General features: G+C 38.4%; 2 protein-coding genes across 2 annotated transcripts; one reads left to right on the top strand and one right to left on the bottom strand.

Annotated features, from left to right (window-relative positions):
- Positions 1–2,821: 2,821 nt before the first annotated feature.
- On the bottom strand, positions 2,822–11,249 carry itk (IL2 inducible T cell kinase). Its single transcript, XM_049586494.1, has 17 exons — positions 10,979–11,249; positions 10,715–10,819; positions 10,513–10,594; positions 10,274–10,399; positions 10,010–10,047; positions 9,454–9,605; positions 9,248–9,313; positions 9,086–9,140; positions 8,539–8,618; positions 8,113–8,255; positions 6,336–6,410; positions 5,834–6,002; positions 5,532–5,748; positions 5,385–5,449; positions 5,148–5,266; positions 3,316–3,473; positions 2,822–3,209 (listed from the first exon to the last, which is right to left on the bottom strand). The coding sequence occupies exons 1-17, from the start codon at positions 11,246–11,248 to the stop codon at positions 3,144–3,146; spliced, it is 1,986 nt and encodes a 661-aa protein (XP_049442451.1). The 5' UTR covers position 11,249; the 3' UTR covers positions 2,822–3,143.
- Positions 11,250–13,677: 2,428 nt separating this feature from the next.
- Positions 13,678–16,219, top strand: med7 (mediator complex subunit 7). Its single transcript, XM_049585661.1, has 2 exons — positions 13,678–13,815; positions 15,201–16,219. The coding sequence occupies exon 2, from the start codon at positions 15,210–15,212 to the stop codon at positions 15,972–15,974; it is 765 nt and encodes a 254-aa protein (XP_049441618.1). The 5' UTR covers positions 13,678–13,815; positions 15,201–15,209; the 3' UTR covers positions 15,975–16,219.
- Positions 16,220–16,258: the final 39 nt, after the last annotated feature.

Raw genomic sequence — 16,258 nt, 5'->3', positions numbered from 1 at the left:
TGTTTGTTAAAAAAAAGATATTTGATCATTTCAAATGTGTGAAATAAATATATAATGTATAATGATATCATGCATGCACTGGAGGCCCATTTGCTACCCACATGTTCAATTATTAGGCTACTATTAAGATGTTTTCATTGTTTGTTAAGTGGCTGGCTGGCTGACTGACTGTTTTATTTTCATTCTAGTCTTATGTCTGCAAGTCATTGCATTTTGTTTTTATTTACAGTTTACACAGTGTCCCAGCTTTTTTGGAATTGGGGTTGTACAATGTTTCTCCTTTCTAAAGTAAATTGTCAAACTGTTCCTTTAAGTGGGCGACACAATGCTTAATACCAAGATTTTAAAAAACAAATTCATTTTCAAAGTGCAGTGTTATTTGTCAGTCTAGATTGTTTTTGCGGTGGTATTGGAATATTGGTGGTTCGATCCCCAGCTCCTCTAGCCAGCATGTCAAAGTATCCTTGAACAAGATACTGAACTCCAAATTGCTCCCGATGGCTGTTCCATCAATGTGGGAGTGTGTTAAAAACTGAGTAGCAAGTGGCACCTTGTATGGTAGTCTCAGTCATCAGTGTTTAAATATGTGTGTGAATGTGACCTGTAGAGTAAAAAGCGCTTTGATTGGTCCTAAGACTAGAAAAGCGCAATACAAGTGCAGGTCCATCCATTTACCATTTGGTGTGAGTTGACGAGTTCTAGAGACGTGGCATAAAGATGTCTGCCTAGTCTCGAATATAGAGAAGATAATGTTGATGTTACAATATGTATATTTTTTTGGACAGGGGCGCCATTTTGTGAGGGATGCACTTTTTTACTTGTGCCTGCTTTTGTGGTCAAAGAACGGTATTTGGACAAACTAAGCATGATTATCAAGACCCACATGACTTGACAGCCCAAGGCTGGAATACAGATCCTGATGCACTACCTCCACTCACATAGCTGGACATTGTAAACTATCTGATATTTGGATTAAGTACATGCACTTTGGTAATAGAGTGGTGCAGGGATGACGTTTTCTTGTAGGCGTAATGTAGCATCGCCCTGGTTCCCAGTTTATGACACTTACAGGTTTTGTTTAGCAAGACAATCTTGACAGATTAAAAACACTTTTATGATTTTTGAAGTGTAAATACAATCACCAGAAGTAAAAATCTAACGCATGACTTAAGCGTCACCACCGCAACGAGGCTGCGTTTAGTATGATGACGCTCTGTAGGCACATTTAGCCACCCATTAGCAACCACCTTTTTAAGAACACATAATCGCTTAAAAATTTACAAGTGAGGTGTTTACCCATGTATTTTAAATCATAGATCAAAACATAAAAGTATCTTAAGGTTGTGTTAACCGCAGACCTTATTTGAGCCATCTAACCAACAACCCATTGACTTTGGGAAAAGGGAACCCTGAGTTCTTAAATGTTAACATAGAGTGAAATACCTTCACATTCTCCATAAAAGAACTAATTTAGATGACCCTCAGCGTGTGGTGCTCAAAGCACAAAAAACCATTAAGAAAACATAGCTGTAATGTCTCTGTCCAGAAATCATGAGCAAGATAATCCACAGATCTTGTCGTGAGCAGTTTCATGTGGGAACTATATTCTTTCTGCTGAACTGCACCCGCCAACTGTATCATGGCGCAAGAGGAAGCGTGCATCTACTGCTAAGTCACCCAGCACCACTAAGCTAGCTAATGTTACAGCTCAGTCGAGGATGATGCCATTACTATTTACATCTTGCACTGTCATGAGCATTAGCCTCTCATTCATGAGTAGATTCACGCTTCGATCTGCATGGTGATACAGTTGGCGGGTGTGGTTCGGCAGACAGAAAATAGTTCCCACATGAAACTGCTCACAGCAAGGTCTGTGAATTATCTTGAGTAACCCAACCATGATATTTTTAAAAAAGAAGTATTTTTATTTTAATTTTGGAGTGAATTGTCCCTTTAAGACTAAAATTATAAATCTTCCTACCACTACATATGCGCCTGTGAACCAGGCTTATGCTTTGAATTTTTCTGACAGCTGGCCCTCATGACAATAGGCTAGAATAAGTACATTTTCTTCAACATATTTTTTTCTCTTGTAATGGATATTTCAATCCACCTCTGACTTGGTGCTTGTAGAAATTTTGGGACAGTGTGTATTGTAGGTATATTTGGACCAGAGAGCATTGCATGCCTTGTAGTTCCATCTTTGGCCACTACACCCACACAGCAGAATGCCTGCTTGTTTGACTGACGGACTGAAACAGATTATTCAACTGGTACGCTGTAATCCCACACACTTGCTACACTGGTACCAGTAATAATAGTTTGTTGATAGCAATAGTTCCAGTTATGTGTAACCACATCTAAACTGCATTTTTGTGGTAACTTTGAAGAAAGCTGACCTATCTGTAGCCACATTATGCCAAAACCATGACCTTTTGGAGCACACAGTTGAACAGCAGCAGAATGGGTTATGTTGCAGCAGTTGTTTGAACAGTTTCTTTTGACATTTTCATAATGTCTGCCTGAAAACACAATTGGAATCCATTGCAAATGACCTGAATTTAAGTTGGCTATAGATGCTATTCTCCATATAGAGGCAAACAGGCTTTTTACAGCTGCCTTTTAAGCTTACAGGTAATGACTAATTGTCAAAGGAAAGATGTGGGGTCAAACTGTGTTCAAAATCTGAATTATTAAATCCTACAATTTGTGACACCTACTTTTGGTCATATTTTGAAAGCTGTCATTGTTGTAGTCCTGAAAATTAAAACGACAAGAATGACAAAGGATCCATTTAACTAACAGTGAGTTAAACAACACAGCCGTCTCACCTATTTAATGTACAGAGACCTTATGGAGTATTTAAAACATAATCATAAACATGCAGTAAGTTGTCTGAATGAACTGTGTAAGGATTCTCAGGAGTAGACAGTCTACAGAGGTATACAGGTACAGCATGAAACAGATAAACTGCAAAATCTAGGAATATGAAAGTGTCTTGTGTTTTGTAATTACCTTACATGAAATAACTTTAAAGAAATTTTAAAAAAAAACAAAAACATTTGACATGCAATTGGACATAAATCAATAAATAAAATAAATAGAGCTATTTTCATATTTTCAATCTCAAATCACATCTTGGTTCACAGGTCTGCGAGGGAGGCCAGCTCGTGCAGGAGGAGAGCAAAGGATGGACGATCTTCTGCTTTCTGAGAATGAAAACGTGACAACAAAAGCATTATTGCAAACAGTTGTGATGTCTGTGTGTTTTGTATGTCGGCAGTTCTTTTACTACATTCAAATTCCTGTCCCCACCTCCTTCCAGCACCACTCCATGAGCAGGTGAATAGCGTCTGGGGCCAAGCGTGGCTTCAGGAGCCTCAGGCCTGCATTCAGGGACTCTACCACTTCGGCATTTGTGCGGTTCTCATAAGGAAGACGGCCCTCGTTATACACCTCCCACATGAACACACCTGAACAGGGGTGGACAGGGAGACTCACAGTTATTATTGAATAAACACACCTATAGGGAGACTGGCTGGTGGTCAGTTAATCCTCTAATCTGTCCGTGTGTTTGGTTAATCATTTGCATGGTTGTGGTGGTTCTATACAAGCTCTTTTGCACACAGTATTTTAAATGATTATGACAAGCTTCAAGTGATTTAATCATAAACTGATTTTAGAGCCATGTGTTTATCCATTCAGCACTACTATTTAGCTACATGCAGTCTTGCAAAATCATCTTTGGTTCTTAAAAACAGTTTCTTACTATATTATTTATTTTCAGCATCTGTTAGATACAAGCAAGTCACAACTTCAGAACACTTGTCCTGGGCAACTGTCCAAGCCAGGTCAATATGTTGCTGGCCTGTTTAAACTCCTATTTCACAATTTTCCCAACAAATTTAACTTCTTGGAGGTCACTGCAAATCCAAGAGTTGGCATTGCTCCATGAAAATTGCTACCAATACAGTTTTTGGCACTTGTACACACATGCACATGGATTTAAATCAATGACTATGATCAATTAAAAGAAGGCCCAGTGCTTTTTACTCTTGCATCATTTTTTTCTTCAGTAGTTACAAACATCTGTGTATTGAAATGTCTTCTTTTTGTTTCTAAAAGTGGTTTCAAATTACTGTAGTCTTATTAGGTTTCCAGTTTAGTACATTATAGCACAGAACACCAGAGTCAGTGTACTATCAGGGAAACACAGATGATTGTGGTGTGTTGTCAGCTAGTCAGCAGAACTCCCAAGACCTGCTGTTTTTCTGTGAAAACTACACAAAATCTGAAAACAATATGAATGATTAAATGGCAGTTCACCCTGCAATCTAAAGTACACAGTTTCTCTCATACCTGTAGTGCTATTTATCAATTAACATTGTTTTGGTGTGAGTTGCCGAGTGTTGGCCTTCTCTCCAATATAATAGAAGTAGATGGCACTTGACTTTTGGTGCGTACGGTACCTAAAAACATTTGAAAAACTCAACATCAATGTGTCTTTCCATAAATCATGACCCAGTTGCTAAAGATAATCTACAGACCTTGTTGTGAGCAGTTTCATGAACTACACCCACCAACCGAATCACTGTGCAGACAGAAGCATGCATCTACTGTTAGCTCACCTAGCACCACTGAGCTAGCTAATGCTACAACTCAGCTGAGGACGACGCCATTAATATTTATGCTGGCATGAGCAAGGGCCTCTCGTCCATGAGTAGATGCACGCTTCCATCTGCATGGTGATACGGTTGGTGGGTGTAGTTCAGTAGACAGAAAATAGTTCCTACATGAAACTGCTCACAACAAAGTCTGTGGATTATCTTGAGTAATCAGGCCAGGATTTCTGGAAAGAGACATTGCTGTTGACTTTTTGAAAGTATTTTTTTGGTGCTTTGAGCACCACAAGCCGAGTGTCATCTATTTCCATTGTGTCGGAGAGGAGGCTGACATCGCCAACACTTGGCAATGCACACCAAAACAATCTAGATCAACAAATAGCACTATGGGTATGAGGAATATAATAATATGTACCTTGATTTTTGGGGTGAACCTACCCTTCAAAACCAGACAAATGAAGGATGTTGACTCCAAAGACAGCAAGTCAACAACTGAAAGGCACAGAGATAGACAGATGAACAAACCGAATGACCAGACGTCGGACTTGCTGCTGAACTTGCAGTACTTGATGACCTCTGGGGCCGACCACTTGACAGGGAACTTGGAGCACTGGGAGCTTGTGTACTGATCATCAAGCACAAATCTACAGCACAGAGAGCAGACACTCACCTTTAAACAGCACTAAAGTGACATTTAGCTACAGTAAAAACAAAATAAATTTTGTGCTTTAAAAGTTCCTTACAATACAGTGGATAGCATACCTTGTCATACCGAAGTCAGATACTTTCACCTCATTGTTCTTTGAAACCAGACAGTTCCTGGCAGCCTGTGGAAGAAAGAGGAACAGATGGATTAACTCTGCTAACACAGCACCAGCACATCATAAAAAGCTCTATCTGTTGATTTACCAGATCTCTGTGGATGAAGTTGGAGCTCTCCAGGTAAGCCATCCCCTCACTGACATCCAGACACATTCCCAACATTGTGTCCTGGGATAGACACCCTTTCCTGGCTCGCAGGTAGTCTGACAGTGCACCATTCTCCATGAACTCAAACACCAGACACATGGGAGTACACTGGGTGCGCACACCGTACAGCTGAACCAGCTTACAATGGGACAACCTCCTGTTAAAACACACACAGACACACACATAAGCTGAGTGGTTCGATCACCTGACCAATATGAAGCAACTCTATGAAGTGCACTTACATCATGACCTTTGCCTCTTCTTTAAATTCCTCATCTGACATGCACTCTTCTCGTATCATCTTCACTGCCACCTTCTTATCTCTCCATCTCCCTTCCAGCACCAGCCCAAACTGGCCACTGCCTAACTCCTGACCCAGTGTCAGCTCCGCAGGGTCCACCTCCCACTGATCTGTCGAGCGGCAAACAGGTGGTGAGCAACACTGATAATGTAGTTGAGTTCAGATAACATAAGAAAAATTGATTTATTGATTGTAATCAAAGAGTTATATAAGTGCCCGGTTTGTTGCACAACACCAAACAGTCACATAACTGTCAGGGAGCACTGAACACACCCTGAGTATGCCTCTGTGAGAACCACTAGAGGTCAGCAAAAACAAGCTCTTCTGCAATAAGTTTTTGTGTGTGTGTGTGTGTGTGTGTGTGTGTGTGTGTGTGTGTGTGTGTGTGAGATCCAGTTCAACCAGCTGAACTGACCCATTTACACAACAGTACATCCTCTAACCTTTCGAGGGATCGGCAATTTCCTGACAGCAGCCTCCATCTTGAGAGACAGGGTGTCTTAAACGGGTTATCAGACCTGCACAGATGACACACAGACATATTAAAGAAGAACTACACCTATTTTCAAAACTCAAACACGTTATTATTATGCTAAGACAGTCCAAAATAATAGGAAACATGAACAACTATCTACCAAATCCAAAAATAAGTGCTAAAACTCAAATTTGTGATGTCATAAAGTGTAAAGTCTAGAGAAGCTCCAAAGACAATGAGTTGGAAAAGATGTTAGAGATGACACTGAGAGCAGCCAGGTGAATGTTCTGTGTATATGGGTATACTTTTAGTGTCAGAACTGGGAACACTACAATAGAATAAAGCTCATGAATAAGAATAAAGCTAAAATAAACATTTTGTGGGTGCACAAAATCAGTGTAACTCGGTAAGAACAATTCATAATGTTAGATAGGTAGCACACGTATAACAGCTAAAGTCAGAGTCCTTTTGTAATACTAATTCCCAGCTGGCACACGTCCGACTTTCAATGTTGAAATGTGGTTAGGTCAGTTGTTTCAACATTAAAACAACACTGAAACAGCATTTAATTCCAATGGTTGTAAAAAAAAAGTTAACAAAATTCTCATACTGTAAATCAACATTGAAATTTCAGAAAGATCTGTTTCAACATTAAAACAACACTGAAACAACATTAAATTCCAATGGTTGTAAAAAAGTCAACAAAATTCTCATAAATCAACATTGAAATTTCAGAAAGACCCATTTCAATGTCGAAACCATTTTAAAACAACGTTTAAAATTTATGACACAACACTGAAACAACATTGCAAAATCAACATTGATTCATCTTTCAAAATCAAACCATAATTCAGCAATGAATCAAATATGGTATATGACGTTGATTCAATAGTGAATAAATATTAGAATGCCAGCTGGGATAATTGGGGGCACAGCATTCGTATATATGTATATACTGCTCACTGATTTTCTTCATGTACCCTTTATTCATATATATGTGGCCTGAATTTGTGTATACAGTATGAGTAATACTTTAATGTATTTTCTTGCTGTGTTTTGACAAATGATTCACAGCGGTGTTTGTTGTATGTATTTAGCATGTCTATACCATTTCTATTTAGCAAGAGACCTTAGAGTAGTTAACTTACAGGGAATACATGATTTGTATACACATAGTCTCCTTTTTGTATATACCAATATTTTCTTTATGTGCCTTTTTGCACCTTATATACATGTAGTCTTGGTATGGTAGTGGTGTATACAAGTAATATGTAATGTATTTTTTACCATTATTTGATGTGGATTTGGTGTAGTATGTCACATGACTCATATAGGCATCATGGGTACTTAAGATGGCGACTTTCTGTTGTTCATCAGAGGTCTGAGGAGACTTGTTTCTACTCTGCCACAAAATCGGTCCCCCATTCATTGTCTATGAAGCAGCTCCAGACTTTATACTTGACGACATCACAAGTTTTAGATTTAGGTCTTTGGTTTCTGCCTTTTAGGAAGAGTAGACAAATATTGATTGAACCTTTGTAGACAATGGAAAAAAACATATTGGCATTCTTAATTTAGGTGGAGCTCCCCTTTAATTACTAATCTTATATAAGGCATCTGAGCACATTCTGTTGCCCTTTGTCACAATGTTTTTTGAGACAGGAGTTTTTAATGAACCAAGCTTCCTTGTGGCACCTGGTCTTTTCATTTTAACACTGCTCCGTGCCAGAGGTCGACACACTTACCAGCAGCGTTGTGTTGGTGGTAATGAATGAGCTCAGGAATGGTGCTGAACAGGTATTTCTCTGCCAGGTAAAATGTGGCCTCTCCCGTTTCTGTCTGTCTGATTTGGTAATGTTTCACTCTTGGATTCTTCTCCCCATTAGATCTAAAGGAAAACAAAGAGATGCTTATGCAACATGGGTGAAACATTCACTGTAAATTATAATAAATAGTGTAAGATGAGGAAAAAATGCCACTGGTTTCAGGTCATGTTCATTCTAAATATACACCAGCGTGTCAAGCTGTGGCTCTGGAACATCTTATTATTTAATCAAAGGCTCAGTCACATGCTATCAAGTATATCAGATGTATGTATATTTAGCACCACATTATCTACTAATCATATTTTATTTCTACCAGCTAAAAGGGTAAGAAGGAAATAAAATTACCCGGGTGCTTTGGTGAAGACTGAAACTGTGTAGACTCCTGCCTGCCTCGAGTCACGCACCATGAATGCACCTTCTTTCCCCTAAAAGTAAAGAGTGGAAACCAGATAAAATCATCAAAGGTAAATAATACATTTGTAGTGTCAGACATTGTTTTTTTTTTTTCAATCTGCAGTTACAACAGTCATTTTGGGTAATAAATGCTGGATAGCTCTCGACCTCCCACTTGCAAAACTTAGCAACTTCACAGCAGGAAATTCAGCATTGGAGGAAACACTGTGGTTGTGAGGCATTTTTCACGTCCCATGTCATGTCACATTCTTGTCGTGCATGCAGGTGCATTTGCATTAATTTTTGCAAATGCGAGATTGCTGTAGGTGGTACAGTCACAGCAAAAGTGCACTGCGTCACGTGGGAGCGACATCCTGTTAATTGTCATCACAATTATTATTTGCAGAAGTTATTTTGTTCTGTCAAAACTCGGCTGGAGGCACAAACAGATGGAAATGGAATAATCACCTGGATCCTGAAACACTGACATTGTTTTTACCTGTTTCATTAACAAATCCTCTGCTTCCCCTCTGGTTATGTTTTTGTTGTACCATCTGTGAGACGACAAATTAATGACAAGTAAATTAATTGTATAGAGGGCAGAATGGATTTGCATATATCCACATGTTAACAATGGGAAACACAATTAAATCAAACTCACTCAAATCTCTCAAAGTTGCTGCCGGATTTTTCAGCCACGTAAGTACTGGGTACGAAGCCTGTGTTCCTGATGAGGGGTCAGGAAAAAATATTCATTAATCGCAGACTCATATTCATCCTTACAATAGATAAAGTGCTATCATTTGTGCTTTTATGTTAAGTGAATTTTGTTACTAAGCCTGAGGTGGGCATCTTTATGTGCCTTACCCCTTGTCATCCTGTACAGCCCACCAGTCGGAGTGGGAGCTGTTGATCAGAGTGTACTCCTGGTCTTTCTGTAGGGGCAGGTCATCATCTCCAAGCGGTGTGTAGTCTTGCAGAGCGATGACAATCCTCTGTCCTGCATGATGCACTGCCATCTACCAGAGAAAAAGAAAAGAAAACCATCTGTGAATTTCAAAGTCACAAACTCTTCTGTTTGAGCAACATATTTTGTGACAAGAGCAATTACTGTGTTATATTTAAAATTCTTTACAGCCGTGTATCTTCACACAAAGGGGCTGAAAATAAAGACAGCAGGGGTTTTTCAACTTTACATTTACTTTTAAAAAGACACAGAGCAGACAAATATGAAATAGATGTAAACGCCCTTACTTAACAAACCAACGGAGCTAAAAATCATCTGTGATGAGGTGCAATGGTACAAGCAACAGAATGAATATCAAGAAGTTATTTTGTTTACCCCCACTAATTTGAGCAGTATTGACTAACACATCAATAATATTTCAACAGCACACATTATTTATGCTTTAGAAAGGGATACCTCTGGCTCCGGGAGTTGAGGAAGCGGCTTTTTAGAAGCTGTGGAGTCAGAAAAATGCGATTGGAGAATGTTTAGGTGCATCCAAATGTACAAATAACACTTTAACACTAGATTTTGTAGGATGCTAAAATATGAAACACTACTAAATGTAGATCAAGTTTTGTCTTTACCACAAGTTCATATGGATGAGACAATGTCAGGCGGGATCAAATACGCTTATGGAAATATAAATGAAACAAGGAGACAAGATGAAATAATACACACCATATCCCACGGGGTCATACACATGACAACCTGTTGCCAGTTTCTCTGTTTGTTGGCAGCATCTCCATTTTCCATCCATCCAGAAGTTCGGGTGGTATTTTGTAACCAAGTCGTTATGCTTTGTCTCTGTATCAGACAGAATGATGTAAATGTAGTTTCAGAAATCGAGTCTATGAATTACAAGTTTACATGTTGTGCTGCTATCATTGTCTGAAGCATGATATTCTAAAATTGCTCACCCTCTTTAAGAGCTCTGACCCATCTCTGACGGCAATCATTGTCTGGGGCGAAAATGTAGAGGTAGTGGTTGTTGTGAAAAACCTGTAGAGACATTTGCATTTCAGAAAAATGCTACTTATATTCTTGTGTTATGTCATTAACGGTTATACTATACACTACTAAATATATAACAATATATTTCATCTTTGTATATGAGCTCACCTGAAAAGGGTACTTATAGTTGCATGGTATGGGGACGTCAGTACACACAATCTCCACACACTTGATCCTGGACAGCTCGATGCAGCCTTTCTGCATGGGCTTTTTCTGAAAGATCAAGATCTTTACTTTCAGTGTGCTACTCATACCATTGATATGATTCATATTGTAGTTGTTTCCTTATACGCCATATTTACAAACCAAGCATCCAGATTGCTTCATTTCAAATTTAAATCTAGTGTATTAATGTGTAAGGTGCGTACTTACCCCCGGTCTGCGTTCAGAATACTTCAGGTCTTGGGTGTCCAATACAAAAAACCTCTCCTTGTAGTTGCAAGGTGATGTTCTCTTCTTTTGCTGAGATTTTTTAATCATAGTTCCCTTCAAAATCACCCTGGGGAACATGGTGACAGCTATGAACAACAATATGAAAAACAATGGTGGCTTTTGGCTGACGGAGAGAGACTGAGTACTTCGCAGTGACAGAAAAGAAAACAGTGGATGATAACTTGACTGAAACTGTGGAGCTTCCGGCATAAAGTTGTTGCACTCGGTAAACCACATCCTTACGGCATGAAATGGGTTGTGCTTATGCACACACACACAGGCACCCAAGCACACACACACACACACACACACACACACACACACTACAAGCGCTCACATGTACTTTCACTATGTTGCAATAAGTCAGTGAGAGCTGTGCAGTAGTGGGAGGGTCATTATTTAATCTCTGCACTTTTATACATTTAACACCAAATTTACACCTTGAAGGTGACAATATATCCTGGTAATGACACAAAGTTTAGGTAAAATTATAAACATTAGACAGGAGTATTAATTTAACAAAAATAAGGGTATTAATTTCACTATCAAAACTGCTGAACTTTTAAAACACACTTGGCAAAAATTACGTAACAACTGTGTACTAAGACTGAGGTTTTGGGTTTTCACATTGTTACAGCCATGATGAAGATTTTAGGGAGGTGTTTTACTGTGTTGCCTGTGTATATGTATAAATTGCATCTTTGAAAAAGCCCCACTGTCATCACACCTGTCCCTGCTTTTATACAGCACTTGTGAGATGGTTTCAGTTTCCTTGTGTTTTTTTATTCTCTCCCATATGATGCTCACAGACACATAGAGACAGATTGTAATCATGCTGGGAATGTTGAGACTATGTTAGAAAAATAATGCTGATTATAGCTTCAAGCAGTGTTAGAGTTGTGTTCCAGTAATCATGAAGATTAAAAAGGTGGTTCTGGGATCTTGTTTAGACAAAGTAGTTTGAGTTAGAGAGTAGAATTTTACAAGCTTTATAATTTAATAATTTTATAAGCTTTCCGTTGACCACTTTTTTCATGTCACTTTCATCCTTATATATCCCATGTAATGCTTTGATCATGTGTTCTTTTCTTTTGTATCACTTTTGAGTGCCCTTTTCTGTTTTAATTGTAGTTGATTGTACTACACTGTTGTTTTTATTATTTGTTTTATAGCACTTTGAGATTCCTTGGAATGTAAAGTGCATTATAAATAAAGTTTATTATTATTATTAGTATTATTATTATTACAAAGTTAGAGTTTAAAGACTGAAGCAATCCTCAAGAAGCAATTCTCACAAAACCTGGGAGATTTACAGTATATGGATGCTACAGCACCACCATCAGGAAAAGCACTCCTACAGTTTAGTCTGCATTAGAATTTTGGATGAGAATGGACTACTATCTGGTCTGCATCAATTTTCACTGAGGGGCGCTTTTTTGTTAGAAAAAATATGTAGAACATGAAGACAATGTCAGAAAATCAGGGTTGAGGATTTTTTTTTAATACATTCAGCAGTGGTTTCAGTATTTCTAGCTTATATAAGGTTTTTATTATTTTCCCTGAATTTTAAACTGTGCAATATTTTTTACATCACATATACTCATTGAATTCCATTATGAAATCAGAACAAAATTCAAATATTTGACTAAATGTACAAGTAACGTATGAGCCTCTTATTGAGAGAGCCTGTCTGATGTGGACTGCAGAATGTTAATAAATGTAGTCCTGTCTGAGTATTTTAAAGTCTACAATATCATTAACAATAGCTCTAAAAATGTGCAAAGTTTTAATTTTGTTTTGGAAAATTGGCAGAATCAGAATGATGGACTTTATACTTCATATATCCACTAGACTGCAGTATCTGAAAAATCCCCCCTCTCTTTTAAGCTGTATCATATGAATGACTGCTTAAAGAAAGTCAGAAAATTAAATAAATTAGATTCTAAATGTGAACTGAAATGGCCTTAATACCTATACATTATGTAAAACCAGGACTGCTACACACAATTTTAGTTTTTGTCTCTTAATAGGCTATTCATTTTTACAGAATGGCTTTTCTTGACAGCTAATACATTTTCACATTTTATTGTAACATGGATTTAGCTAATTTTGCATTTTAGATTAGTTTAATGTCAGTTGGCTTTTTTAAAAGTTATGTTGTGTAATTGCTTACCTCAGGCAACTGTTTTAATTTTGATGATGGTTGTGTTCTGCCGGTTATTATTAAAATCATGGTTTTTACATTTTTATAAGAAGGCAATTTTGCTGGAAAAGTCTTTGGCGTAGAATACTGGTATGAATGAGGTTTAAAAACCTGCGTCAGAAGTTATTTCAGTAGGTACGTAGGTTAGTTAAATGCACTTTTTGATATCATAAGGGACAGAAATTATTTCTAATCACCAAGCCACAAATTATACCGTGAAAAGAAGCTTACCTCTCACTTTATATCTCTAACAACACTATTTTTTGAACAGTCTTGCTTTAACAAACGTTACAAAACTATTTTTATATTAGCTGTATTAGCGAACAAATCATTTATCATACTTCCGACTGTTACGACCAATCAGCTTTTAGTTCGCTCTTCCGGTACGGTCCAATCCGCGCGGCCAAACAAATGTCACGAGGACAGTTCAGCCAATGAAAATGGGACACAGACAAACGTTCATGTCAGTGGATGGAAGGAGCTAAGCTAGTCATGAGCTAATAGTCCGGTTAGAAACCTCTGTGACATTTCATATCTACAGTCTACATTTACCAACAGAGGAACCATTTAAGAGGTGTGTATAAGTACATTTGCTGTATTTTAATGCGCTTATTTTGTTAGACAGTTTGCGGTTCCGACGTAACTAGTTAGCAGAGGTTAGCAGAAGTAACGTTACTGCTATGTAGCACTAGCTACATAGCTGGTTAGCTGCGTATTTCTCTAGAGCGCAGTGGTTCTGCTAACGACTAGCGGTACGTCTGATTGTAGACAAGAGGAGGAGAGGAGCTACGCATCCATTTACGTAAATACACGTTTTAGATAGTAAATGATGATATTTGATTACAAGTTATATGGCAAACAGTTGCTAACGTAACTAGCATCGCTCGCTTGTTATGTTAGCCCTCACCCGTACTGACAGCTAGCAGGCTAACTTTGTTCTTTCATACTTCACACGGGGAATATCTTGCCGCTTCTGAATGAATGAATCAATGAATCAGTCTTTACTGTCATTACACAGAATGTACAATGAAATTCAGTTTGCTTTCCTCGGTGTAAGAACAATTAGAAATGCATACACACATAAAAAGTTAAAAGCAGCAGCAATAGAAGGTGTCAGCGCAGTTAAAGTGTCAGTAAAAAATAAAATATTAATGAAATAATGGCAGTAGCAGTGATAGTGCATGTTTAACCCTGTGTACTATGATGGAGCAATGGAGGCAACTGCTCTATTGGTGTTGATTTCCGATGGTGGAGTCAAATGTTGCCTCGATTTGCAGAGGTGGAAACTAACGAAGTAACTGAACATAATAACTGCATTTAAATAGGTCACAGTCTTTAAGGTAACTTTACTGGTACATTAGCTGAATAAGATATATAATTCCAGTTGTGCAAAATGAATCACACAGTAAGTGAAAAATGTGTTTTTTTTCTTCTTTGTTTTGTGAAAGCTGCAGTTACAGCTTAATCTGTATGTCCATACTTTTACATACAATACCATGAGAATCTCATTAAACACATAGCATTACAGTAAATCAAAATATTCAGTATAGGAGTATTTAAAGATGGAAAAAACACTGGACTGGCCACAGTTATAAAGGTTAAGTTTACATACACATTACTGCTTTAATACAATTAGTGCATATACCCTTAATTCATATAGCTGGACTTGACTAAAGCAATCCAGTGTTGCACAACTGGTACGCACCTAGCTTTTTAAATACTTTTAATACAGTATTTTTGTGTGATAGTATCACCACCTATTGTAAAGCATTAGACTGACTCTGTTACTGCTGTAAGCTATGAACGTATTACTATGCGTGTTACTTTTTAACATGTACAGAGGAAACCCTAAGTGGTCCTCAACTCACAACTGGTGCACACATTTTAACTTATTTCTTATTTTAAAAAGGGACTGTTTTGCTTGGCAAGTAGATTAACATTTTACTGTTACTGTTTCAGATCAGCATCATGGGTGAACCACAGCAGGTCAGTGCACTGCCCCCTCCGCCTATGCAGTACATCAAAGAATACACAGATGAAAACATCCGCAAAGGTCTGGCTCCTAAGCCACCTCCACCCATCAGAGACAACTACATGATGTTTGGTAACCAGTTCCAGTGTGACGACCTCATCATCCGGCCACTAGAGAGCCAAGGTATTGAGAGGCTCCATCCTATGCAGTTTGACCACAAAAGGGAGCTTAAGAAGCTCAACATGTCCATTCTCGTGAACTTTCTGGACCTTCTGGACATCCTTATCAAAAGCCCCGGCAGTATAAAGCGTGAAGAGAAGCTTGAGGACTTGAAGCTTCTGTTTGTTCATATGCACCATCTGATAAATGAGTACAGGCCGCATCAAGCCAGGGAGACACTGAGGGTGATGATGGAGGTGCAGAAGAGACAGAGGCTAGAGACAGCTGAGAGGTTCCAGAAACATCTGGAGAGGGTAGTGGAGATGATCCAGGGGTGCCTTGCGTCCTTACCTGATGACTTACCACAGATGGAGGGTTCGGATGGTGCTAGCGATGGGACAAGGAGTGTGCCTGCAGCGGCTAGTGTTGGTTGCTCATCTGGGCAGGCCCCTAGACTGAAAACTGAACCAATGGATGTAGAGGAAGCAGGTGCCAGCTGTATGGCAGCAGGTAACCAGGACAAGAGCGCCCCAGCTTCTAAGAGGGACAAAATATGGGACAAGGATGCTGCCATGTGCAGTATTATTGATGAAATTGCTTAAGTTTTCTGATGCGTAGTTGTGTTTCTTTTTTCACTGTTTCTCTTTGTTTTTTTGTATGCTGTACTTAAGAGTCTAAGTATGAAAATGTTTGCTGTGTTTTCACTGGGCCTGGAGTTGAATGGTATTTTATTTTAAAAGCCATTATGTAGATATTATTAAGAGTTTCTGTGAAGATATTTGGAGAATGTAAATATGACACCGATCAGTTTTTTTTTTTGTAATAAATCCAATAAAGAAAATTCCTATTGCAGTACAGCTGTGATGAAAGTGTTCATTAAACCATC

Source organism: Epinephelus fuscoguttatus, linkage group LG9, assembly GCF_011397635.1.
Source record: "Epinephelus fuscoguttatus linkage group LG9, E.fuscoguttatus.final_Chr_v1".
In the NCBI taxonomy this organism is placed as follows: Eukaryota; Metazoa; Chordata; class Actinopteri; order Perciformes; family Serranidae; genus Epinephelus; species Epinephelus fuscoguttatus.
The sequence above is the reverse complement of the archived record's forward strand: the minus strand, read 5'-3'. Positions and strand labels throughout refer to the sequence as shown.